A 27,066-nucleotide genomic window follows, 5' to 3' on the forward strand; every position below is an offset into this window, starting at 1 on the left:
CAATTAGAAAACTTCTATTTCAATTGTACGAACTTGGCTGGCCAAGTTTTAGAAGGAAAAAACGAAGCCACGAGAAGCAGTCGAGACACCCGGCACCGTCGAAAGCAGAAATAATTGCAAGGGCGACACGTTAAAATAACGGGTTCTTACTATTTTCAATCCCGACATTACGTATTTAAATCTAGCACCGCTGCATCTCAAAAATCGGATCGAGATATTAACAGAGTCCTTTATTTTCATCCTGATGATAACCAGTTTCCTTGATCGATCGAGGGAAAGAACTTTCATCGGCATCGTTCCTGCGAACCTAAAAAAAAATTAATATATCACTATGATTATGGAATTAACTTTTTCCGGTGTTCAACCAGACAACTTAATCTTTTGGATTCGAACGAACCGATAATTGAATATGTCGGCGCGCCGTATAGCATATAATAGTTAGCTATTAATTGATTGCTTCGTTGAAATATTAACTTCGCATCCGGGGATTTATAACCTCCGATATCAGTTGCTGACACGATTAGAATCCGAATTTTTATTGCTCTGTTACTAACCTACAAAGCGTAATGAGCTTTTTTTCCCTTGGGGCGTGGGGGGGGGGGGGGGGGCAAAAATCTCGAAATTCCGAACATTTATATTCAACAATTGTTTCGCCGAAAGGCACAGAATTGATCCGCGCGATCTTTCGTGCTTTTAGCAGGTAAAGCACATTTTTATTATAATCCAAAAATGTCTCTTTACATCGAAAACGATGTACAATGTACTTTCGTATTATGAACGGCCCTTGGGAAAAGATTAATAGAAATTCTCTTCCTTCGTTGAGGCCGGGTTAGTTTCTGGGAATTGCTTCAATTCCAGAGGAAGGTTCACGCGGAAAAGCTCGTGAACGAGTAACGAGATATCCAAACGCGATTCTCTGGACACAGCGTCAGCGCACCACTTGGCGTTTCGCCCGTGAAAATAAACGCATCTCGACCGAAGCGGACCCTTCGGCATTCCAATCTCGATGAACCTACGACTATACCTGACCGGCGGCGGCCGGTCCCCCGTAGCAAGGAGAGAATCGGGTCTACAATTTTCATCTAATTCTAATTCTCTCGTTGTTGAGACTGCCGTCTATTAATAGCTACGTATATCACGAGCCTTTGAATCTTCGATCCGTCAAGTTTCTAATTTAAGTTCCTCGATGCTCGTCTTAGCCCCGTTTGAAAATCCGAAGGGCCTCTGAATCAGGTTTCTCCTCCAGGATTATGGATTGCTGTACCCTGTAATTTCATTTTCTTGGGCCTCGTGTGATAGAGAGGGGAGCAGGTATGATACAAACGCTCCCTTCTTGCTTAGCGCGCACACTTCCTAGGATTAGCATCTCCACAGTTAATTGGGGCTCTTGCTTCATCTACTCCGCTCCAAACATGGCTGCCAGTTCAAGGTCATGCACTAAAATTGTAATTCTCGATGGAAATGATCCTTCCCTGGATTGGCACACGTGCCAGGCATAATTCGGCTGGGCAGATTTCACATTGATTTAAATTACAAAATAATTCAGTTCATCGCTAATGCTGACCTTCATTTTAACGCTGACCCGTGGTTTTACCAATGTTGTCCACAAGCTACCCCCCAAACTTAATCTGCACGCGTACAATGTGCAGCGAAGGAAAACCAGAATTTTGCAATTCGGCTGCGAACGCCTTCCTCGGCGGCTGTCTTTGACGAAGCATCCAGCACCTTTCGTAATGAAAATGTAGTTTTTACTTTCTCGTGGAGCTTTCTTGTCCAACGATTCAATTTACCGCGACCAGGTGCAACGGCGGGATCCTTCGCGAGCTTTTTCGTACCAGCCTGAATGTCAGCCCCCCTACCCGTAAAACGACTTAATCGGCTTACGGTCTGGCTTTAATAACTTCTATACGGGATATTAAACGAGAATCGGTGAACTTATTCCGTCGGTGTTATTGCGAAGATTGTTTGGCTTCATGTAAATCTGTTTTCCCTAGGAAGAAACAAGATTCCCTTGAGAGGTTGATTCAATATTCTGCACAGTCGGTTTGAATCGTGACATTAGGAAACGAGAATCGTCGGTGAATCTCTTTAATTGCAGGCTCGGTCAATGCGAACGGTAGTATTCTGCGTGTAACACGTCTTTTAATGAGAGAGCAATCAAGCCGGTTTATGAATGTTTAAAATATGGACAGTGAATGGAAATCAACGCTAGCTGTGCTTCTATTACGGCTTCATTAATGAGATTTAGCGTTAAAGCACATTAATTCCACGCTGCGATAAAACAAACGTTTCGCCGTTCGCTGCTGCATTCAGCTGCAAAAAGCTGCCGCGGTTATTATTGTTTCAAGACAACCAGGGAGTTATTGATTTATTCAATGCTCATGTAACCGGGCTTGTTTTTCATTCATATTCGTTCGCATGGTCAGCATATTGTTATTTATTTCAAACACGCGTATACACCGTCAATATTTTAGATTGTCGTTCGGGCTTGTCACCGATGTTTGGATTATTGGCTGACCAATTGCTCGGGGATTTGACGAACGTAGATACAAAGTGCAACAACAAGTCACAGAACAATAATAAAATAGCAGAATAAAATAATAGCAAAATATTTGTTCTATTGCCTTCGTCGTCTAGCGTTCTGAATTTTTTCACGTGCATACAGACGACGGTCGTACATTTGTGAACACCGTGATTAACAATTGTTTTCTCATTTCAGAAGCTGCCTCCGCAGACGTGGCTGGTAGCAAGACGAGTAGCGAAGCAGCCGAGGTGTTTCACGCGGCGAAGTTCTCCCCGGCAACGACGGCGACGCCGACCACGGCCGCGACGACGACAGCGTCGTCCCCATCGAGCGTCGACGCCAGAATGGTCGCCTCTACGCACAATCTCGACGATCTGGGCGTGAGCCATCCAGCCAGCGCGAACGGTGATCGGCAGCAGCAGCAGGAAAAGCACGGGCACACCTACAGATCCGCCCAGACGGCTCAGGACAAGAGAAGCAGGCTGAGCAACGTGATAAACAACCTCAGGAAAAAGGTGCCCGACCCCAGGAACGGGGACTCTGCCAGGAAAGAGGAGGATGATAGGAACAGTGTGGAGAGAAATCTGGAGACATTGGAGAAATATGTGATGACGGTGCTGAACGGCGTGATCAAAGACGAAGAGGACGGCGACGTAGGGCAGAAGAAGGAGGCGGACAAGGGCGTGGAGCCGAAGAAGCTGGCCGAGGATCACGAGGACGAGGACTCCAAAGGTCCGGGAGCTAAATTTGAGCCTTCGAAGCCAAACGAGAGCAGGACCGAGACTGCTGTCTTCCTTTTAGAGCAGTCCGAGGCGTCTGAGAACGTCGTCGGCGGCAATGCTGGTAAAGAGCCTTGCTTGGAGTATCAGAAGTCGAATGAGAGAGACGAGGGTACGGTGCAGTGCGAGGATTCCAGTTCTCTGGATGCGAAACCTAACGAGATAGAAGAGGAACTGAAGACTTGCAAGGCGGACAGCATCGACAATGAGGATGCATGTAAAGACGGTACGTGTTCTTCCAAAGAAACGAAGTCTGAAGGCTTGGATGCTGCGAAGAATGAGAGCCAAGAGGATGAAAAGAAAGAGAACCGTTCGCTCGGGACGATCATCATGGAGAGGCTAAGCGATCATCAAGCGGATGACAAAGTAAGCGCAGACTCTGACAAGGAGGACCCTAGGGAATTTGTTTCAGAAAATGTGGAACTCCGGAACGTTTGCAGAGACCTCCTGAACGACCTTTTGAACGGTATCAATCAACTGATCGATGAGAACAGTCAAGAAAAGGTGGACAAGACGCCGGAGAACAATACGGAGGAGACAAGGAACTCCAGAAACCCGGATCTTGTTATGACAAGCCTTCACTGCAGTTTGCCTCTAGATAAAGTAGCTTCTGTGCTCCAGAATTGTCAGACGAATGATTCGGCAGGACCTCAGTTGCCGCCGCCGTCGTCGTCGTCGTCGTCGTCGTCTTCTTCTTCCTCCTCTTCGTCCCAGGGGACGAAGTCTCCTTTCAAACCTCCATCCCCTACGGTCAGACACCTCTGTCTATACTGCGACAGAAAATTTCTTTCCATATCTCTGCGGCAAAGACACACCGAGAGAGTTCACCAGCAAGGGGGCGGCAGGCGATCGGAAAGAAACTCGAGAAGACCCTCTCAGAACTGCCAGTATTGCTCCGAAAAGTGTGCTGAGAGTCTGGAGGGTCTTTTCCAGCACATGGTTGGAAGCCATGGAGATAAGTACCATGCCTGTGTTCAATGCTCCACAAGGTACCCCACCAGGGAAGCTCTGGTGTGCCACATAAGCGAGAATCATGGGGGGAATGCGGACAGGAACTTTCAGACTCAGGTAAGTTCTTTTATATTATGTCCTCTTAACGATTTTATCAATTGAAAGCTATACAGATCTAGAAGTAACCGTATCTCTTGAATTCTGTCTCAGGAAAAAATGAAGGAGTCCTCCCCCATCAAAGAGCTAGGTAACCAGAGCACCAGGGACAAGCCTGAATCCCTAAATCCCAAAGAACGCAGACCAGAAGAGTCTGACCACGAGCATAGAACAGAATCCATCCTGCTGAAGCCAACAGTTCCCACCAAGGACATCTTCAGCAACCCAGGCAGTCCAGAGTTCGACAGTTCCTTCTACAGCAGCGTCAGCTGCAACATCAGGGAGAACCTTCTTCATCACTTGGATGGCAAGCTGCAGAGCTCCTCCTCTACTATGAACACACCAACGTCCTCCATGGTAGAACCAAAGCCTCAGCAGCAGCCACAACAGCAGCAGCAGTCTTTCTACGAGCACAGCATCAGTCAGATTCAGCTTCCCATAGATATCTCCTTGACCGCTGCGACACCCGTCTACTCCAAGGAGTATAATAACGAGGATTATGAGAATTCCAGCGAGTACGCTCAGAAGCCTGGCAAGAGCAACAGGTCTCATCCTAGACGGGTGTCCTTCGAGAAGTACAATTTCCCCAGGAAGTATGACGGCAAGGAGCAATGGACCTGTTCCATTAAGGACCTCAGCAAGTTCGACATCTCCACGCAACTGTCCCTCAGGAAGAAACAGCAGTTGCTGAAGGAACGGGTCACTCTGACCAGGCTACGACAGGTACCGGTTCCCGAAGTCACCGACATCGTTCCGGATGAGAGTCTCAGCGTCAGAGAGTCGGAGGACTCTCAGGAACTATCGGGTGATAGGAAAAACATCGACGAGCAGACGTCACGTTGCGATGCCACGAAGTTAAAGGACTGCAAAGCGGACGGCTGCGAGTTGATACCTTCATCCAGCACTGAGTTCAGCGCGGAGTTTGGCAGCTTCCTTAGACTCCGGAAGTGGGACGAGAAAACGTCCAGCGAAGCGGCCAAAATGCAGGAAATCGTCTACGCTGAGCTGACTGGGGAGTGGTCCAGGCCACGGATCTACATCTGTGGTGCATGCGCTTCCAAACATGTGAGTCACTTTGAATTTTCGCATGTTTCTTCTAGTAGATGCAGAGAGAATTCAGCGTCTTTGTAAAACTTTTGAAGATGTTCGAATTTAAATTGATCTTAAAGTTCGTTCAATGAGAAAGCACCCATTAAAACCCATTGAAACTTTTCAACTTCTCTAGCAAGAAACTTTTCAAGACGCTCTTAAATAAAAGAACAACTCAGAAAATAAATCTGATTGGAAAGATTCGTTTAAGATAATTAATCCCGCCCGAATACTTCTACGCCCAGTCTTCACCGGTATTACCGAGTGATTAGTTAATTAATCAACCGCTTGATTGGCAACTATCGATCGAAATCAAGACCAGTGAAAGGACGTCTTCTGTTATTGATTGGCAATTAGTTGATATCAAACGAATCTCGATTGATCAATGGCTCTCTGTTAACATCATTTCCGTGTTCAAATGTAATAATTGAGTTTATCACAGTTTGGAGTAATTAATTTCCTTTAAGAGGTTACTCTCCTGATACGGATATAATTAATTTATGAACCTCCTCCTTAGAGAGCAACATATCAAATGTAAATGATAGAGCAATTACCAAAATCATTAAAATGTATGGTATTCTAACGGTGAATAAAACATATAGTAAGATGTTTTTATCAATTCAATTAACGAAGAACATTGTTTTTAATTAGAATTTTTATACGTTGATTCCAGGTCACCTTGAGAGAGATGGAAGAACACAAAGCTTCGTTTCATCCAAACGTTTGGTGCTCGCACTTCGAGTTTTCTGGCGACCAAAGGGAGCTGTACAAGCACCTGTTTTTGCCGGGCAAAGACGTGCCGACAGCGAAAGCGAAAGCCGCTATCCTGGACGAAAAAATTTGCACCAAGTGCTCCAGAAACTGCAACACCTTGCCGGAGCTGCACAGGCACATGCTGGAATGCGGAGGAGACCAGGCATGGTTATTAGGACTTTTTGGCAATGGGAAGAAAAAGTGCAAGTGGAGGCCCTTTGGTAGTCGCAGCAGAAGGAGAAGGCAGAGGGGGATGAAGAGGAACATACAAAACTCTCAAACACCGAGGGTGACCACCCCCAAAGAGAAACAACCGACTGGTCCTAGAGTCAGACCTAGTGACCGTAAGTCTCTTCCCCTAAAATGTATGTGTAAGATGCTATTTATAATGTTATTCAATTAACAAAACTTGTAGCCTAAGAATTTTAAACGATACAAACTCTTTTGGGGGAAAAAGATTTGAAATATAAAATTTTATGAAATTTGTATGTTAACTTGGAATTGAGGAAGAACAAGTTCGAAGAAAGTCCCTATGAAATGTAACCAGGGGTGATTAATTAACCAGAGAATTTGGGATGAAAGTCGTAAAGATAATATTCGCAGTTTTAATACATATTATGAATCTCTTTTTTTTTAAATGGAAAATGGCTGACATTAATTCAAATTTAATTTCCACAATTCTTAAGGGATATTTAAAAAAATATTTCTGGTAGCATCATATTTTTCAAGAGAAATTATATGCACAGGCGCACGGAAGTTAATTACAAAAAAAAAACATATACAAATATATGAATATTAAAGGCGGTGGAATTTGTTGCGTGGGTTCAGAAGAGCGTTTAATTACTGCACTAATTAAAACTTTGTTCCATTTAGTCGAATTATTTATCCGACAACTTCCCATCAGCCACGCAATAATTTCGCCAGCTGGCTGACACACGATAACGTAAAACCTATTAATCATTCCGGTTTAACATTAACATCTTATTGCGATTAGCGAGCAAATTTAGGAAAAACGGTGAACCATTAAGACAATGCAACGATGTCGGGCTATTTCATGTAATGCAACAGTTGCCCTCGAGTAATTAAAAATTCAACAGAACGGAACGAGTATTATGGCCATGCATAATATGTATATGGCATACGTTTTACGTGCCTCTTGTATAATGGTCGTTACTTTGAATCACCCTTAATAATTCTAAATTATTTAAAAGAATAAACGAAGGAGGAAATAAATTTCTATAGAACTCCAGTTTATATAAAGCATAGCTAGTAATAATTTGTATTTATGTGAGGAATTAATACGTGGTTTACTAATTAATTACATTTTAATCATTTATTTTAATAATTTAGTTTTATGTGACTTTATTTGTAGGTGAGAGCATTCAAAAGATGTTGGCAAACTTACCTCCTAAAAGGGCTACCAGAAAAGTGATGCAAGATAGTGCACTAAGAACACAGGGTAGACTCCGCAATGTAAGTTATAAATATACAAATTTCACTACTGTCTCTACTTTATATTATTTTCCTTCTAAACATCGTTTTAAAGTTGTTCAACTCTTTACTACATTACTACTAATATGGAACACTAAGTCGTGTCTTTGTTATCATTTAATTATTGTGGCTTTGTCATCTGTATTGTCTAATCAGATTACACATTGCCCATCTCTGATACAGTGGATTCTAACTTATGATTAAATTGATGAATACCAATTAAAGAACAAGCTTGCGATTTTTTTGTTAAATGAAATGCTAAATAAAAAATCCCAATACTTTTTGACTTAGGAAACTGAGAAAAGCTCATTCGCCAAAACGTTTTTACTAAATCTAACTAAATATAAATGTATTATCTAAAGAGGTAATCAATTATTTTCTAACAATTTTTATCGGTATAGAGATTGCAACACTTTGAAGTGGAGAAACCTGTTTTATCAAAGAGGATCAACTTAGAATATTTATAAGTAATGATATACTTGAGAAATGTACAAGATTATGCACTATATACGTTTTAAACTTCTATTGAATAAAAATCAAATAAAACCAAATTCAATTTTCTCGAACCATGAGGATGGTTCCCCTTAAATGAAGTGGGAGGGAAGGGGTGGGGGAGGGCTTTTCCTAAAATGAAAGAAGTAAATAGGAAACGCGATGATGGTCGAGGGTTCACTGGCCAGCTTGCGTTGGCCAGTGGCAAGCTAGCGAACCGGGAAAGTGGTCAAGGAAAGCTTTCATCAAATGCCAAGAAATCTGTGGGAAAATGAGCTAGAGGAGATCTCCTGGTTCAAAGTTTAGGGCCGGGACCGTATGTATCTGGCTCGAAATTAGGTAAACGTGCCGCAACTAGCCGATGACCCGAATCTCGGCTCGTACGAAAAAGATGAAACTCGATAATGATAAGGCAATAACGCGGCGGACCGGCTCCGGCTGGACGACACGGATATAAGTGGAGTATTGATTACCCAACACGGACGTCTATATGCGCACATACACAAGCGAATACGGAGAAATACGACACGCCGGTGTGGGCTCTCGCACATTGACACAGAACATGTCCCGTGGTCACATGGGCAGGATGATTTTTTCACTTCCTGGTTACTTGGTGACCATGTTCCCTCCTCTTTCTAGATCCTTACTGCGAGGGTACGTTAGTGTAGTCACCTTCGCCGGACTCAAAGTAATCCTAGTATCAGCCCCTTGTTTTATGATATTGGCGTTGGGTTGGATTTTTGAAAAACAATCTTTCAATTTAAATAAATATAGCTATATTTATATATAAATTAATATATATATAAATTTAGCTACTACCCTTATTAAAGCTGTCTCAGAACTATTGAAGTACAAATTTTTCAATTCAAATACAATTGTGTTATAATCGTTTCAGGCGATACCATTGTCGAAGCGCTTAGGTTTTAATTATTTTGTTGAGATTAAAGGAAAGTTTTATTGTTCTATAAGCCTTGGTAGTTACCGAATACTGTAGCATTCTGCTAAAAATATTCAAGGGAGATCGTGCGATGTTTATATGAATTGTAGAAGCGATTGCGCAATCTAGAAAATGATCTGGGGTGTATTATGGTCCAATCCGCCTCAAATCGAGCGTAAAAAGCCTCTTGATTATTCTCAGGCTATCGCCCACTCATTGAGCACATGTAGTACCACGAAGGCTTTACCTATCTGTACAGGTACAAACCAGGTCGAGACCACGAATGGTCGGCGACAATTCCACCGCGTCGCGAATGTCCCGCAACAAGGCGGCTCTGAAGAACAAGCTGCTGAAGAACGCGAAGTCGATCCAGCGGAACCGGTGTCGGATCGACAACATATCGGCGGTGATTGAGAGCGTGGTGAGGAACTACAACCACACGGAGGAGAAGAAGCCCACCGAGCAGGAGAAGGCCGAGTCGACGAAAGCGGAGGTCGAAAAGGATGCCAAAGAGAAGAAAGAAGATGAGGCGAGAAGGGAAACTCAACCGGAACTAGGCGCCAGGTCGAAGGTCATGCGAGGACCCAGGATTCTGAACAAAAAGAGAAACATCAAGATCAAGCAAGCGATCAAGAGCCTCGAGCAAGCGAAGAAACCAGGCGGCTTCAAGGCCAGAGCGAAGTTGACAGTGAAGAACCCCACCGAGGCAAAAGTGGACACCCCTAACGAACCTGCGAAAACCCCAAAGAATATGAAATCTGTGCCCAAAGCTAGCGACAAGGAGTCAGAATCCGAAATCAGTTCTCCAGAGTCGAAATCCTCCAGTAGCCCAACGAAGAACAAGCTGTCCATCCAGACAACCCCTAAAAAGAAGAGGCCAGTGGATCCTGTCGCCTCTTTGAACGCGTCTATCAAAGCGAAGTCGCAGCTTAGAAGTCAGGATGGAAAATTTGCCAGGAATCCCAACAAGAGTCCTCAAAAGTCGCCGGAGGTGAAATCACCGGGTCGCCCAGTGACTAAAGGTAAGAGCAACGAAGCTAGTCCAGAGACCGTCACCAGGTCGAAGCTGAGAGGAGGAGTGTTTAAAAGCAAAACCAACGACCAATTGCCGAAGAGGATCACTAGATTGTCTTCAGATAGTGATAAAATGCCAACGTTGGAGCCTGCGGTGCAGATAATGTCCAGTAGCGAAGAGGATGTCCAGACCTCGCTGAATGACCTGCCAATCCTTTCTCCGGTTACTACAGGGTCAGGAACAGAGAAGGTATTGCGAGGTAAGAATCTGATTAGTAAGACCGTCGACGACAAAGAGAGCCCTAAAAAGGATCAGATCGCGGAGGTGGAAGAGAAAAAGGATGTTGAGAATAGTCTAATCGAAGAGGACAAGGATTTGAAGCAGGCCAAAACGAGGAGACAGAAAGGGGACGTTAAGAACATAGAGAAGAACCTGGAGAACGTTGCCAAGGACGACTCTATGAGAGAGAAGCCAAAAATTGTTAAAGAGAAGATGAAGAGGAAGAGTGCACCAGGTAGGTTGGCGAATGCTGAAGAAAAGAAGGCGAGTGCGACGAAGACACCAGAAGAAACGACCCCGAAGAAGGATCCGAAGCAGAAAACACTGGAGACCAGGAGCAACTCCAAAGCAAAGCTGGACAACAAGACTATTGTTGATTCTGAAATAAAGATTCAGAACGTACCTTTTGAGGTGAAAAAGCTGATAGGATCCAGCAACAAGGATGACTTACTGACCAAGTTGGTATTAACGTCAAGGGTTGCCAGTTCCAAGCGTTGCCTGAGGCAACCAGCGTCGAAGCCGAAGGACGAGCCAGGTAAGAGCAAAATTCAGAAAGATTCAGAGCCGGAAAGAACGGTCCCTGATCCAGAATGCATTTCAGAAATGTCTACAAAGAAGGAGAAGCCTGAGTTCAGGAGAAAGTCGTTGAGGAAGACGGAGAAGAAGCCAGAGAAAGATAAGGTACCAAGCAAGAATGATCAGCTGGATTCAGGAGAGGTGAACAAAATTGTGAACGAAGTAAAGGCAGTTGCCAAAGGAAGAAGAAACAGCGGTGGTCTCTCCAATGAGACTAAGTCAACGGTCAGTGTGAGTCCGGTGACTTCTGAGGATCTATCCAAAGTAGAAATCGAGTCTCCAGAAATTGAACACGAAAACACAAGTAACAAAAGGCAAACCAGAGGTTCGCTGATGAATACCACGGACGGGGATCAGCAGCAGACCAAAGAGACCCCTGTAGAATCAAACGAAATGCCCCTGAAGAAGACCACCTCGCTTGGTAAGAGGCGTGGTCGGATTAAATCTAGCAACGACACCCTCGACAAGAAAAATGTTGAGATGTCCCAGTCGAGGAGCGAAGAGGCTGGTAAAAATTGCCCGACCGAAGTGGAGACTTTGGATAAAGATACAGAAAGTAATGAAGAAAATGCGGATGATAAAACAACAGCGTCAGCAAAGGATGATAGTTCGAGCAAGAATAAGCAAGAAAAACAAGAGGGTTTAGTTAAAGTGGATCAACCGAAATCTGAGAAAGAAAAAGGACACATCGAAGTGAAAAATGTCTGTTCGAGCGTGAACCATTTGCAACTGGAGACTGGCAGCTCCATAGACAGTGGCAAGGAAAACTCTCTGGAAACGGTGATCGGTGTTCAGAGACTGAAAGTTGGAAGACCGAGAAAGTCCTGGGGCTCCAGGCGTGAGAAAACGTCAAAGAGGTCACTGAACAACGTGATTGGTATCCTCACAGAAGGCATGAATATCCCCGTAGAGTCTCAGCAAAGCGTGGTCCTGACTGTTCAGACGAGTGTGGAGAATACGATCTCTGACGGATCTCTACAGACCAGCGCTCAGCAACCTGAAGAAGAAATCTCTAAATCGTTGGATGCGGAAAATAATGAGAAAATTGAAACTAGTCAGGATCCTGATAAACCGACTGAAGAGCTGAGCGCCTGTGTTGAAAGTGCTGAGGAGAAACCGCAACCGTCGGCTCCGAAAGTGTCTGAGAAGGAATCGAACGCGGAGGTCCCATCGGCTAAGGTTCAGCAGGCAGAACCGACCCCTAACGTCAACAAGGAGCCAACCAATGACATCATCTTGGACTTGTCCAGGAGAAAGCAGAAAGGAAAAGGCTCTTTCTTAGAGAAAATTGTCTCTAAGATAGCTAAACAGAAGGACGCTTTGCTGGAGGGCGAGGTTGGTTCATTGTTGGACACAGCTGCGGACGAACTCACTAGTATTCTTGATGAGGTTGTGCCTGTTCTCGCGGAAAGAGTCGAGGGTTCAGCAGATAGCAAGAATGGCAAAGCTAGGATTCAAAGAAAACTTCAATGTGTCAACCGAACGAAAGCGAGCAATGAGAACTGTTTATCAGCTCCTGATTTGAAATACAAGGATGCTGAACTTGATAAACAAAAGGAGATGGAAATGGTCAATGATGTAGCTAGTAGCGAGATAGAAGTGAAAGGGGAATCCTCCGACGAGAAATCCTATTTAAATCAAAATGTTGAATCTGAGACCTCGATGAAGACTTTGTGTAAGGAATCCGAATCAGAATCCTCGAATAAAGGTGACAATAATTTACCCGAGATCAAGGAAAGTATCCTTGGCGATCCGAAGCCGTTTGCTAAAGAGACCGTACCTATTCCAAATGGAATTCTATCTCCAGTGCCTGAATGGATTTCAGAATACACCACAAATATTTTGATAGAATCGAGCGCAGCCAAACAAGGAGATGAGACGTTGAAGAAGCAAGAGGAACCAACGCCACAGGAGACGAAGATCAACAGAAAGTCAAAGAAACGAGCGCTAGAAGGAAATTCGCCAAAGAAGAACAAAAGAAAGTCTATTGATCCAGCAGACGTTGTTGAAGAGAAAACAATTAATGACGAGTCGCATCTTGCTAACATCTTGAAGCTGATGAATAGAGCAAGGGAAGTGCCTTCAACCAAAGAAACTATCAATGACGAGCCGCGCACTGAAAAGATTCGACTTGGCAAAAGAAAGACGCTGAACGATGATTATCAGGACGAGGATTTATCGAGTATCAACGAAACCAGTGAGACGCATACAGCTGTGGACAACACTGATGGGTTGAAGAAGTTTAAACCGGAAACTGAAACGACCGTGGAAACACAAGCTGCAAAAGATGAAGAAAATAAAATAGCGGTTGGTGTATCTGATAATCCTGTATCTGCTGAGGAGGAGGAGGTGGCTGAAGTAAAAGTTGAAGAAAAGATTCAAGGCAACGTTGAGGAGAAGACTTCAATTGTTGGTGAGGAGAAGACTTCAATTGTTGGCGAGGAGAAGACTTCAATTGTTAGTGAGGAGAAGACTCCAGTTGTCGGCGAAGAGAAGACTCCAATCATTGATCTGGAGAAGATTCCAGTTGTTAGTGTGGAGAAGATTTCAATCGTTGATAAGGAGAAAACTCAGGTCAGTATTGAGCAAGAAGAACCTATACCTCAGCAAGCAACGGGGAAGAGAAAGTCTTCTATTGAAAGGGTACCAGAAATAGAGTCAGTCAGACGGTCTTCAAAAAGGAGATCACTCGCAGAAGAGAAAATCAATCAAGAAGAAGAAGCATCTTCCAAAACTGTCCCAGAGGCGGTTGAGACCACAAGAAGAAGGTCGTTGAGGTCAAAATTAAATATTCAATCAAATAACGAAGAACAGATACCAAAAGAAAATGAGAATGTCGTCACTGGTAACGATATGACAGTAGAGTCTGGTGAAGAGACTACAAGGAATGATACTACAAAGGATGATACTTTGGTGGAAGTTCTACCTTCTGTTGCAATAGAATCAAAAGTTGTCGAAGAAGACATTCGTCCCCAAATCGTAGAGAATCAAAAGACAGCTATAGAAGAAGAGAGTGGTGGAACTGCACCGGAAGTTAGCCTGAAAGAATCTCAAAATATGACGGATGCAGTCCCGAAGGTACTCAAGAAACGTGGCCGCAAGAAGAAATTGTTGATCAGTGAACCTGCAGCAGTACCCAGTCATGTTGAAGAGACTTCTAAAATGGATGTGCAGTCTGTGGAATCAGAGCCAGTTGCCACTAATCAGGTTCCTAGCAGGAAATCCTCGAGAGCGAACCGGACTACCGAGGAAACTGAAGATCGATGCAAGAATTCCACCGATGTTCCACCTACGTCCACGAATTTAGATAACTTTAAGATTCCAGAGTTGACAGAGGTACTTCAACATACCAAGAAAAGGACATCCAAGAGAAAATCAACCGCTGACGAGCACATGGAAACACAAAGCAACCCTTCTCTAGCGGAATCTGAAGTAAGCAGCGTTGAAAGCCTTGAGGCCGACACTGAGAAAGAAGAGGAACTTGAAAATTCGCAGAAGGACTTACCAGAAGGTCGGAAACGTTCCAAGAGCACTAACAGGCTTCTACTTGAAAGATCCAGCTCCTCTGGGTCGATTGATTTAAGTCAGACTAATAGGACAAGGTCTTCGAAGCGAAAACAGTTGTCGTCTGAAGATCTGTCGGAGCAAGAGAACCTGAACCATCGACCGGAGAGCACGGATAATTTATCTGAAAGCTCTTGTGTCAGCGAGTCGAGTTACTTCAGGAAAAAACGGTTCTCCAAGAAGAAGAAAGGCTTCGAGCAGTCTACTGAAAATGTTCAAACAGATGCTTTAGTCACTGACTCTGAGTCCACAGATACACAAAAGAACACCGATAGAAGGCAGAGCTTGACCAGGCGAGCCAAGAAGAATATATCCTTCTTTGAAGACCAGTTTGACCTTGTCGATGACTTTGACATACCCATCGACATTCAAGATTGCTTGGATCAAGAAGAAACTCTGAAAAACATTCCACAAGATTTAGAGGTGAAATTAGCTCCTACAAATGATAAGGTAGATGAAGAAGTAACACTGAACTACACTAACAAGGAGAACAGTAAGGAAGAAAGGGTAATAGAGAAAGATGAAGTAGCGATAGAGCCTGTACAGCCCGAGGAATCTGTAGAATCTGAGAAATCGGTTGTAGAAGAAAAGGAAGAAGAGAACGAAGAGTCGAAGGACGTTAAGAAAATGGAAGTTAAAGCAGACGACACTCTTCAGACACAGGAAGATTTCCAGACACCCAAGAAACGTGCAGCAGGTAACTTCGTAGTGGTACATAAGAAGACAGGTGAGATTCTGATTGTAGAGAAGAGGAAGAAGCTGACGAAGGAAGCGGCCAGGTTCTTCTGCGATGTCTGTGCAACCAGCTTCACCAGGAAGAGTTCCCTGAAGAAGCACAACTTATCCCAGTCCCACTTACTGCAAATAATCAATTCGAAAAAAGAGAAAACAGCCAATGAAAGCAGTGAAGTAGCAAGTAGCGCTATTTGGAAAAATGAACAATCAAGTCAGGATGAAAATCTGAGCGGCGAGAGTAAGACTTTCACTAATGAATCTATAAGCACCTCGCAAGAGTGTAGTAACGAGCAGATGAAATCTAATTCTCCCACACCTGGCAACTCAGAGGAGCTGGACAGCTTAAGAAGATTAGAAGAAGATGTTCATACAGCTACAGTGGAACCAGAACTGCTGATAGATCCCCAAATGAAACAACGTACCCTGGAGGATGAACTCCTGGATGAAGAGATCTGCAAGATCACCGAGAACATGAGTCACGATGAGTACGTGCTCACTGAACATACCAGTCCCCTTCCAGAATGCACCTCGACGCCCATAAAGGCAGAGACGAAGAAAGAGGATGAAACAGAAAAAAAGAAAAAGAAACACGAGAAAAAGAAAGACAAAGGGAAGAAGAAGAAGAATTTGGTGGATGAACATCTGCCTTCTGACACTTCTGATCCTGAAGCACTCTTGGACTCACTCACATTAAATGTTCTAGATACCAATGCATCTTTGAAAATTTCAGAGTCTTCGTACATCGACTCTTCTGAGACCTCAGTTATTGAAAGTCAGATTTTGAAAGATGCCGAAGATGATCCTATTTCTACGAACAATTTAGATCCGATAGAAAAAGAGGAGCAATTCAAGAAGAAACAATTGCAAAGCGACGATATCTTCGTATCAGGTAAAATGGAAGTGGAAACTGTGAAGCTAAACGGACAGAAGGAGGCGATTGAGTGTTCTGATAGCCAGCTGTATGATCTGATAGAGCATTCTGCTAAGAAGACTGAGAATTTCCTAGACACTGATGCGGACAATAATCCTACCTCACAAGATAATCAATCGCACGAACCTCTGAGCCTAGAACATACCATAAATAAATGTAACGAGGAATGTCCTAAAAAATCAGACAGTAACAGCAACGAAGTAGTAACCTTCACAGAGACTGATAGCTCTTACAATCCCGAACATGGCGTAGAAAATGAGCCCATTGAAGAAGCAGACCGTTCGAAGTCCGAAACCGGGCAACCTGATGCAAGGATGAATGTAGACTTGTTTAATAACCTGGAGGAGGTATATCAAGGAGATCATGTTAAGAACAACGTGGAAACAGATCAGCCTAGATCGAATGATTCATTTAACCATCAAAATCTTCCATTGGTTATAGAAGATAAGGTAGAGAATGCTCCAAGCTTGCAAAACGAGTCTACGAAGACTTCGAGACACGGTAAATCCAAGAAGAGCAAAAGTAAGAAGCATGCCGAACTGACAGATAACTCGCCTGATGTTTCGTCTGTTAAGAAAACAAGTAAGTCCAAAGTTAATCAAAGTAAACAACTACAGGAGGAATACGTAAAACCTTCAGAGATTGCAAATGATCTGATTGTAAACGAAGAGTCGAGCGATTGTTCTAAAATTTTAGAACTTTATGAAAGTGATCATGAAAAAACAGGATCATTCTCGTGTGGCTCGCAAATAGAGGGAAATGTAACCCAGCTTTGTAGTGATGCTGAGCACAAATTCAATGAAGAAGAAGTTCTCGACAGTTCGAAATTCTATTCTAATGTGGACAATTTGTCGAACAAGGCAGTAGAGAAGGATCATAATTACAACGAAGGAGATGAACCAAAGCCTTTCCAGGATGTGGACGAAGCTTCATTATCCAGTCTTGATGACAAACCTCTGTCACAGATTTTATTGATGGCCGAGGAGAAATTGCAGACGGAAAAGAAACAAGAGAAGGTGGAACAGCCTCCGAGTTTCTTGAAGAATCATGAAGAGTCAAAGCCTGAAAAAATAACAGAAAACCAGGATACTACTTTGGATAACATGGAGTCAGACGCTCATGTCGATACTCCAAAATCCATCGACGAAGAGCCAATGAATGTGGAAGTGGCTGCTCTCGAAATTCCATCTGAGAACGAATCTGAAGTATTGAAACCAACGGAGGATTCTGATAAAGACACAGACAAGATCTCATCAGAGTACGAGAACACGGAGACTGTTCCAGAGGCAAAGGATACTCCGGACGATAGAGAGCCGAAAGCAATTAGCAATGGTCGTAAATCAAATGCCAGTGACCGTCAGAATTCGAATAGAAAGTCGTCAAAGTTGCATAAACACAGTAGCAAGGATGTACACCGAAAATCTAGAAGCAAAAAGATGTCCCAAAGAAGTAAAATTGTTGGTATCACTAGTGATAGTGATGATAGCGACACAGAAGACAAGATGGAATCCCAGAACAAAAGCAAAATTGTTAAAAGCGTATTCGGGAGAGTTTTTGGTGGTGAGAAGACGGATAAGGTCAAGGAGGTTCTCAACGATTGGGTGTCTAAGTCAGAAGATGATTCGGATGCATCAAGATCTGACAGTCATCATAATCTGAAGATCAAAGAAGGCTCAGATAATAAACACGAGGACAAGAACGTTAAAAGGCATTCTGTCTCATCATCTTCCCACACAAATCAAAAGAAACGAACAGGTAAGAAGTCAAGGAAGAACTCTTCCTCTGATAAGGTCAAAGATCAAGTTGCTACAGCTGAAGATCAAGAGGAACATCGTTCTGGTAAACACGCTAAATCAAAGAACTCTGGCAATAAGAAAAAGAGCGATATAGAAACGTCCAATTACTACTTCTTGGTTCTGCCTCCCACCAGTTGCAGACCCAGCAAGAAGAGAGCCGAAGAGAGGATCTCCAGAGCCTTCGAAGATGATACATTTGACTCTTATGGCAACAAGATCCAAAAGAATAAGCAGAAAGAAGTTAACTATGATTTGAGAAACCAGGGAAAAGATTTGGGTGTCAAGGACAATGGTTATGGATCCTTGAATTATGAAGACGATCCGTCGAAGTTGGAAGCCCTGGAAGAGTCCGCAGAAGATGACAGGATGCCGATCAAGAGGAGAAAGTTGTCCGCCTCTAGAAAAAGTAAAAGCAAGAATGACGAAAATAATTGGAGAGACTCTATGGAGAAGAGTGCAGAGAAGAGCACCAAGGACTCTGAAGAGGAAGACGACTGTTCCGTAAAGGATCTGCCTGAGAGAGATACGTTGATCGATCAATTGTCTGTAGATCTGGAGTCTTCAAGCAGTTGCACTAGTCTGGCTCAAAGCGACGTAAGGGACAGATCACCCAGCGTGGGTAGGAATTCTCATACCACCAGAGATTCTGATATTGATGAGGAAGAAGATAATGAGGAGGAGTTAGGACACAGGAGAATATCGCCTCTATTTGTTTGTGGAACACCTAGAAGCTCTATCGAGAGTAGTTCGAATAGCGAGAACGAAGAGGAAGATGAGAAAATGACTGTCAGCGAAGTCGCAGGGAGGAAGAGAAGTTCCAGCGAATTTTCCAGTGGAAAGATAGTTATCCGATCACCCTCTTCCACTCATAAGACTGAAATGGTGACCATTGCACCCACCGATGCAATTGAGGACAATGCGTTAGATGTTCCCCAGGAAATAGAGGCTGCCAAACCCAGGCAAGGGAAAGTGTTGAACTTTGATGAAGAATTGTTTGTCGAGTGCTGCTCCAGGTTGAAAGCTACCACTGAGAACGAGCTGAGGGGAGCCAAGAAGATCAAATTAGATCATAACGATGGTTACCATAGGAAAGAGGATCAGCACCTAGGATTCAGAGGGCCCAGAGACCGGTGGAGAGATGTTGAAAGCCAAAATAGCCTCGGGAGTCTCCTGGAATCCGTTAATCAGGTGAGTATTTGGATAGAGTGTCGAAACTGCATGCTTTGCAATTTGGAGTTTAATCGACGTTTTAAATTTCGTAAGAGTTCGCGATGAAGAAGACTCAATAGTGTGTGAATTGTTGTATTAAGTTGTTGCAATGCTTAGTAAGGATTCTAAATCAAAAGAGAACGTTCTACTTATTTAAATTCTGAATTTATAATGTTTAATGGCTTTGCATTGACTTAACACTATTGTATTGTATTTAAAAAATAATCTTTTCAATATTGTAGTAAGTAAGAGAGTGTGTTTAATTAAAAGTTCCACGGTAAGTTGAGAACGTTCTGGAGCATTCTCGCGCGAATCCAGAAGATATCAAATTTTATAAAATTTTTAAAAGTTCACTGTTTCACAATAACACTACACATTGCATGCAGTCTTTCTTTCCTTTTTCATTTTTTCCATTTTTATGCCATTGCTTTATGATCTCACTCAGTGTGCTCTATGTTTTTCTTATAAAGAAAGCTTTTGATTCTGCAGATTTCATTTTCTTTTATACATGCTCATGGAATTTTTATCTGTAGGGGTGTCTCCTGAACAATGGTTTAGAAACCATTGGATAGATCTTTCCCTATCTGAAAATCTTCATTTATCACTCTTTCTCAATTTTCTTAAAACAGTATAAAAGTGTAAAGATTTGTACAAAATTGTTTAGAGAAATTTGAAAAATGATATACAAGTTGTTCATAAAATTTATGACATTTAGCAGCTATTGTATTTTCAATTAAGTTCTGTTTTATTTTACATTTTTAAATACATTTTATGGTGAAATGGGTTACACCCTTACATGGAATTCCACAAAGGAAATACTTTATACATTATTGTGATAATGTTTGCAGGACCTATGAACCAGCTTTATACAGACAATGTCTCTCAGTATGCATGCAAAAGGTAGTTCTCTCATTCCTTCGACATTTCTTAGTGTGTACGGTAGTTATGACATTTGTCTGCCATTTCAATGATATCGCATAAGATTGTTCGGTTTGATCATACAAATAACGAAATCCGACCGCTACTAAACAATTTTTAATTCACTCTCGATTCATACACTTTGTCATCTTACAATTATAGTTTCATACTTGTATAATTCTCATACCCATTCCATTCTTTTAAGAACAAAAACTTACAGCTTTCCTTTTTTTCGTAGAGAAGAATGTTCAGCTTGGCATTGCTAACCCTCCTCATTAATTTTAACATTACGCTCACCGGTATACAGTCTTCTTCCTGATCTTATCAATCTAAAATGAATCCAAAAAATTGATCTTTTAAACTTCCTCAAAGACATCTGGCTATTAATATAAGAAAATAGAATCTAATTAGTTAACATGTATCTGACAGTTACAAAATGGTCCATTTAAAAAAAAATTACAAATATTATATGAATATATTTTAGATAGCTTTTATTAATTCAAAAATCTTCTACAGGTTTCAAAATGGTCCACTTTGTATGTTTACAGAGACTAAAAGCAGTGCTAAAGATACTTCGAGTTTCAATTCCAGGGAACATTAGCTTAAATTCATCAATATTTAATAAATTCAAATGGTTTCAGTTACTTGGTGAAGAGATGTACAGTGCCAGAGAAAGGGGTTACCAAAAGCGAGGAAGTCGAAATCTTAGAAGCGAACATTCCAGCAGATCAGCCAGCCCAGACATGTCTAGAGCTGAGAATCTGGGATATGAGGACAGTTTGGATGTAGCATTTGAACACAATAACAAGCTCAGAGATAAGATCCAACAACGTATGAGGGAGAGCGAAAGTCTGATAGCCAGCACTTTTGGCCATAAGAACGAGAACGAGATCGCAGATGGCGAACACCCATTGAAAAACACCGAACAAAACGTTATGAGAAATTCTTACACTCATGTGACAGACGAGGGTCCCTTGACTGTTACTAACTTATCAAATGGAGACTACAGCAATGATTTGCATGTCAGATGTTTGCAAGATCAGAACTCTGGAAAACTGAATTTGGATTCTCCAGGGTTCAAAAGCAAAATGAACTCTGCACTGGGTGGTTTGTTGGACAAAGCTTTATCCAATCTGCTCCACAATAATGGAAAGCATGATCACAAGTAAGTAATTTATTCTACATTAGAATGTAACAGCTGTCAGTAAATGCATGATTATAATTATTAGAAAACAATTGTTATTAATCTAATTGTTACAGTTTGTCTATATTGCAACAATTTTGTCTACAGTGGATCAACGCCAATGAAAGTTCTAGCAGAGCTAGCCTGTGCCCGGGCACCAACATCCACAGCGGGAGATCCAACCTCCCAGGAAGACATTCAGTCCTTGATAAAAACTGGTTCGCTGAACAAGGAATCCAACCCTGACGCAGTTCCACTGGCCGTCACCAAGGACTTGCAGAAAAAGGCTAGGAACCCCATCAAGGAACTGTTTGAAAGGAAGAAGGAGATGAACGAAAGGAAGCAGCAGGAGAAATCTAAGACGGAAGCTGCTCTTCGGGAGCTGAATGTGCACAGACAGCGTAAGACCAAGAAGGCCAAGAAACACCAGGACTTCCCTCTGATCCGTCGCAATGACCATGGGGGGTTGGTTGAAAGGAAGAAGCGTCGAGACGGCTTTGAGAGGAAAGAAGAGTTCGCATCAGATAGAATAAAGGATGTCTACGAGTTTGACGAGGAGGAGAGTCAAATGGAAACCAACCTGGGTGGCGTGATGTCCTACAGAAACAGACCGAGCTACGAAGTGAGTTGTTTAAGGACTAAAGATATAGATATGGCAGGACTAATGTCCAAGGCTATCGGCGACAGCCTGGAGAACGGGAAAACTGGTGATGCATTGAGCACTAGGCTAGAGTCAATGATAGATAGGAAGTTCAAAGAGCTAGAGAAATTCGCTCCGAAGACCAAAGGTGCACTGAAGGCTTTTCAGAGCGAAGAACAACAGCGGCAGATCACTGGACCTATGGACGAGTTTGTTGAGAGAAAGCAACAAAAGCCGAAACGAGTTGTAGAGCAGAACCTGAAGCACTCGAAGCTGAAGAAACGTAGTAAGAACCTTAAAAAGAAGACCAGAAACGCCTGGTACGAGAACGACAGCTCTGACGAGTACAGGACTGCGGTAAAAGCTGAGGACGTCGGTGTGGGGATCTCCAAGAGCCAGAGAACCTGCTCCAAAGGCAAGCAGAACATTTTTGCAGAGTTGTACACTTCGTCAGAGAGTGAGTTTGATGACGAGGGCGTGGACTATGAGACAAAGAAACAAAGAAAGGCGAAGAAGGTTGCAAAGAAGGTAATAGATCTAGGAAACATTGGACAGAGCCAGGAGATAATTGAGGATTACCATTTGGAGAATGAGGACGGCGAATGGAAAGACCAGAGCTTGCGGGACGACGATCATAACAAGAATGACTGTGACAATAAGAAATCGGAGTCGGAGATGTCAGACCAACCTTTAGTCATCGATGAGAGAAAGGATTCGGACGAGCAACGGATCAGTGACGAAGAAACTGAAAATCAATACGAGAGAAACTTTGAATTAGATGACTTGTACAGAGAGGATAGTTCAGTGGCTGATTCGGATGCGGAAGAGCCAATGATTACAGAGGTTCAAAATGTTCTAAATGAATCAAACGAGAAGAACCTGTCTCCAGAGAAAGCAGATGACCAGGCAGACTATTCAAGGGAGGATGAGCTTATTCCATTGGAAGAGGCCTTGGACCTTCTGGATCAGACTGACGCTAATCTAGAAACAGCCTACAATAATTTGAACAAAGAGGTACAACCTGAAGAGCAAATCGATACAGTAGCGTTGATAGAACCTGTAGACGAGCACTTCGACCCAGTTCAAGAAACAGCAGACAAGAGTTCCAGCCTAGAGGAAGAGCAAGACGAGGATGGTGATGATGATGTGTTGGCCTTGCCAGAAAAACTCTCCACCAACGAGAAACCGCAAAAGGAGTCTGAGAACCTTCCACTTCACGTGTTTCTCAGTAGAAAAGTTCAGGAGTCGAAGAAAAGAAAGGAGCAACAATTAAAAAAGATTCAAGAAGAACAAGAAAGAATCTTGATGGACTTCCAACCGACCAGGAGGCAAAGAAAGTGTGCTATTGGTAAGCAGGGACTGTTGGCAGAGATAAGCAGTTCGGATGAAGAAATAAGCCTCAAGGACAGCAAGAGACCCAATGATAAATCGGATCACGAGAAGCAACGCAAACAAAAACGAGAATCGAAAGAAAAACGCAAGGAAAGATATATAGAGAAAAAGCATGAACAAATGATAGCTAAAGAACAAAAGGCTATAGAAGATGAGATCTTGCGGGAACTTGGAAAAAAGAAGGAATCTCTTACGCAGAATACTACAGACGTAAGAGCAGACTTCGATGATAAAACTGAGCCAAGAGATACAGACTCGATGGAGAACAAGGTTGCTCAGGAACAAGCGCGAAAGAAGAAACACCAAGCGAAAGAGAAGCTGAAGAAACAGAGCAAAACAGAGGATGATGCAAGTGTTAAGAAAAACAATGAACAGTTAAGCGACGTTGAGAACAATTGTAATAGATCCACTCATGCAGAAAGCAATCAGGATAGCGAGGACAAGCAGGAATCTCCTAATAAGCAGAAGAAACATTCGAAATCACCGGTAAAGCCTAAAAAGAATTCGAAAGGAGAGACAAAAGTTGCAGCGTCAGGTAAAAAAGGAAAGAATTCGACTGCTGACAAGTCTAGAAGCAGAATGGATACAAAAGGATCAAAAGATAAAGAGCGCAGATCTTCTAGCGGTCGGAGAGACTCGGATGATGAAGAACTGAAGACCACGAAATCATGGAACAAAGTGGAAGAGGGTGTTGGTGTGGCTATCGGTCGTCGAAAACGTGCTGCTGCCAATCAGCTATATTACTGGTCTAGTTCCAGTGACGAAGAAGAAATATTGGAGGTGGTCCCTACTGTGGAGGAAGAGGAGGATGACCGTCAGGAGCAACATGGCTGGATCGTAGGGGATTCCCACAAGAGAATGATAACCATGCTAGCCATGGAAAAACAGTTAAAAGAGAAACGAAGGAGAAGCGAGGACGAATTCGAACCTGGCAAAGCGAAGAGCAAGAAACACAGAAACAGCACCTCTTGATACGTGTTTCATGATTAGGCTTGTTTAAATATTTAAAGATACTGGAGAATTTTTAGGTATTTCCTCTTTAATCGAGAGAACACACAGTGGTCTTTAAAAGACAGTGATCGCTAGCGACGAAAGAAATTCAATTCCTCAAATAAGAGGAACACACTTTCTGGGTTAGCACATTGTGTCTCCACAGAAATCAAAGAAACCGCATGTCTGGATTCTAGATGAAAAGAATAGAAGAGGAACTTTTGTAACAAGTATAGCGTAACTAGGTCTTTTGATACTAGTCTTAGGTATGTGGTAACCGAAGGAATTCAGTTCATCGAAGTAGATGAATCAAGTTGCCACGCTGCAACAAGGACTACAAACAAAACAATTTTTAGTCTGTTCGTATCTCGTAGAACGAAAATTTGGGATTAGCTAATTAGGGGATGAATTGTGTCGTAGAGAGAGAGGAGATGAATCTGGTAGCTTTCTCTGTGTTCTTTATCGAATAGGCAAAAGGACACATCGGCGTCGAATTTAATTCCTTTTTCCCTTTGAATGTTCTTTTAATTCACGGCAAATGATCTTACTCGTAGACACATGGCGTTTAAATTTTTACAATCGACGCTTATTTGTTCTATCGAACGATGAACAAAATCGCAATGTACTGCCAAGAAGAAATTCGACTTCTTTCGTTGTCGCATTGTACCGAGATGTTAATTTTCTTTTTGTTTGTGTTTTTTTATGAGAAAGAAGATCGGGGCAGGTTAGGTTAATCTTGTACATAGCAGCTTGGCGTTCACGTTAAAGGGCAAGCTCGTATTTACATTAAGAGATAATTATGATTCCAAGCTCTTATAAATATTATAAATATTATCTACCATTAGACTGAATGTGAGAAATAGCGCAATTAATTACATGAGAAACTGACAAAAAAAATTGTATGAAAATAAAAAAAGAGCACCTTTAGACAATACCTAGAACATTTGTAACGTTTAGTTATCCCTAGTGGATGATCTTTAGGTGACTGATCAAAAATATTATTAAAAAAAAAGAGGAAGTGAAATGTATTAAGTTGGTACACGAAACGGAAATGGGGTAGGGAAAGGAGGGTGGCAAATTTAATTGTTTGAAGGACGATTGTAAACTGGGGTCCAATCGAGTATAGCGCTTTCGCTGGCTTTTGTTTTCTTGTGATCGTACATATCGCGAAATTTGAAAAGAAGAAACACGAAAACATGGTCGGCCTTACTCGGCCGTACGAGTTTTTCCTTTTCGTAGTTGTTTGTAATAGAAATCCAAGAGTTTCGAGGATTTGCTTTGCGCGTTCATAACCATTTCAATGCAAAACCTCTTGTTTCCGTTTGATGCGTTCGAATTCCTAGATCTCATGTCGCGTCATCAATGATTTTGTGATGATCGCCACGTATTTAAGGAATATACAAGCTTACAATAAACAAAGCAGAGGAGAAATGATAGAAAACTTTCCTTTCGTACGCCTAGTTGATGCACATAATTCTAAGTACCGTAGTTTTTCATATGGTATAAATATAAATAATTATATATATATATGTACACATACATATATATAAGTATATAAATAAATGAGATGAAAATTATATATACATATATATACATGTTTACGTATGTGTATGTATATTTATATATATATATATGTATACGTATATATAAATATGAATATAAATATGAGAGAATAAATTGAATGTATAACAGAAACAATTACAAAAAAAAAGATCATAGACTTTAATGTAAATGTACTGCCATAATCATATTATTATATACGAAAGCCTATGCGAATAGTTATTAATTATTATATTCCTGTAAAGATGAACAACCAGAACGACAGCGATGACAAGATGAAAAGAAATATTTAGCACAAAACTAGACAACAATCCAATGTAAATAGAGCATATTTTCAATGTGTCTGGAAAGGTATGTTTTGTAATATAAGGATTGTAAAGGAAAAATAAAATTATTAAAGAATCACATCCTAATGGTACGTGTTATGGAATGAATGAGGAACCTTGCTTGCGAAGCATGATCAAACGCAGATGTCATACGTTATTTTGCATTGTAACGTGTATGTACAGGGTATCTCGAAGTGTGGTACACACGGAATAGCTTTGGTGTAGCAAATTTCAAGTGAATTTCAATAAACCTTCATTGATCTGAGTTCTTTTCTTGAAAGTAATTATAGTTGATATTAGATAGAAATAAGGAAACTCGTTGATACATACATATACACACTAAACAAACAAACAAAATTAGTTATACCTATTAATTTAACCTTAAAATTCCTTTTATAATGGAAAAGTATTTACATTATCTTCACATCCGGGCGATATTTCCAGTTATTATTTTTTATTTAAACGAATTTATTTTCCATTATTCATTGCCGTTCATTTTCTAGAAAATTTTACGATTTACAAATTAAAATCTTTGAATCTCCTTAAATGCATTGTCGTCGCTTTCCCTTATCGTAAAAAAAGGCAGTAAATTCTAGCAAAAAATGTAACACTCAACATTCATGCAGTTTACATAATTAGATTCAAATTTGTCAAAGAATCCACAGTGTATTACCAATCGTGTATTTTGAATTTACAAAAACGCGGGAAAATTTAAAGTACATCCGAAAACGTTACATATTTAATCATTTCCAGTTTTATAAATATGATGTATCTTTATAA

General features: G+C 41.8%; 1 protein-coding gene and 1 long non-coding RNA gene across 5 annotated transcripts in view; one reads left to right on the plus strand and one right to left on the minus strand.

Annotated features, from left to right (window-relative positions):
- LOC117224022 (uncharacterized) overlaps nt 1–26,551 on the plus strand; it is a 124,700-nt gene extending 98,149 nt beyond the window's left edge. For 2 of the 4 annotated variants that reach the window (XM_076521563.1, XM_033476671.2), the window contains exons 3-9: nt 2,720–4,371; nt 4,465–5,475; nt 6,173–6,617; nt 7,625–7,725; nt 9,432–19,256; nt 20,837–21,360; nt 21,487–26,551. In XM_076521563.1, the coding sequence (XP_076377678.1) occupies nt 2,720–4,371; nt 4,465–5,475; nt 6,173–6,617; nt 7,625–7,725; nt 9,432–19,256; nt 20,837–21,360; nt 21,487–24,382 (16,454 nt within the window). In that variant the 3' untranslated portion in view covers nt 24,383–26,551. The remainder of the gene's footprint in view (nt 1–2,719; nt 4,372–4,464; nt 5,476–6,172; nt 6,618–7,624; nt 7,726–9,431; nt 19,257–20,836; nt 21,361–21,486) is intronic. The other 2 variants (XM_033476674.2, XM_033476673.2) reach the window with 2 other exon arrangements.
- Nucleotides 19,979–26,896, minus strand: LOC117224031 (uncharacterized). Its single transcript, XR_004491097.2, has 2 exons — nt 26,654–26,896; nt 19,979–20,524 (listed from the first exon to the last, which is right to left on the minus strand). It is a non-coding gene; the product is annotated as an uncharacterized LOC117224031 (long non-coding RNA).
- Between the last annotated feature and the right edge of the window lie 170 nt (nt 26,897–27,066).

The sequence above is a fragment of the Megalopta genalis genome, chromosome 5, assembly GCF_051020955.1.
Source record: "Megalopta genalis isolate 19385.01 chromosome 5, iyMegGena1_principal, whole genome shotgun sequence".
Classification (NCBI taxonomy): Eukaryota; Metazoa; Arthropoda; class Insecta; order Hymenoptera; family Halictidae; genus Megalopta; species Megalopta genalis.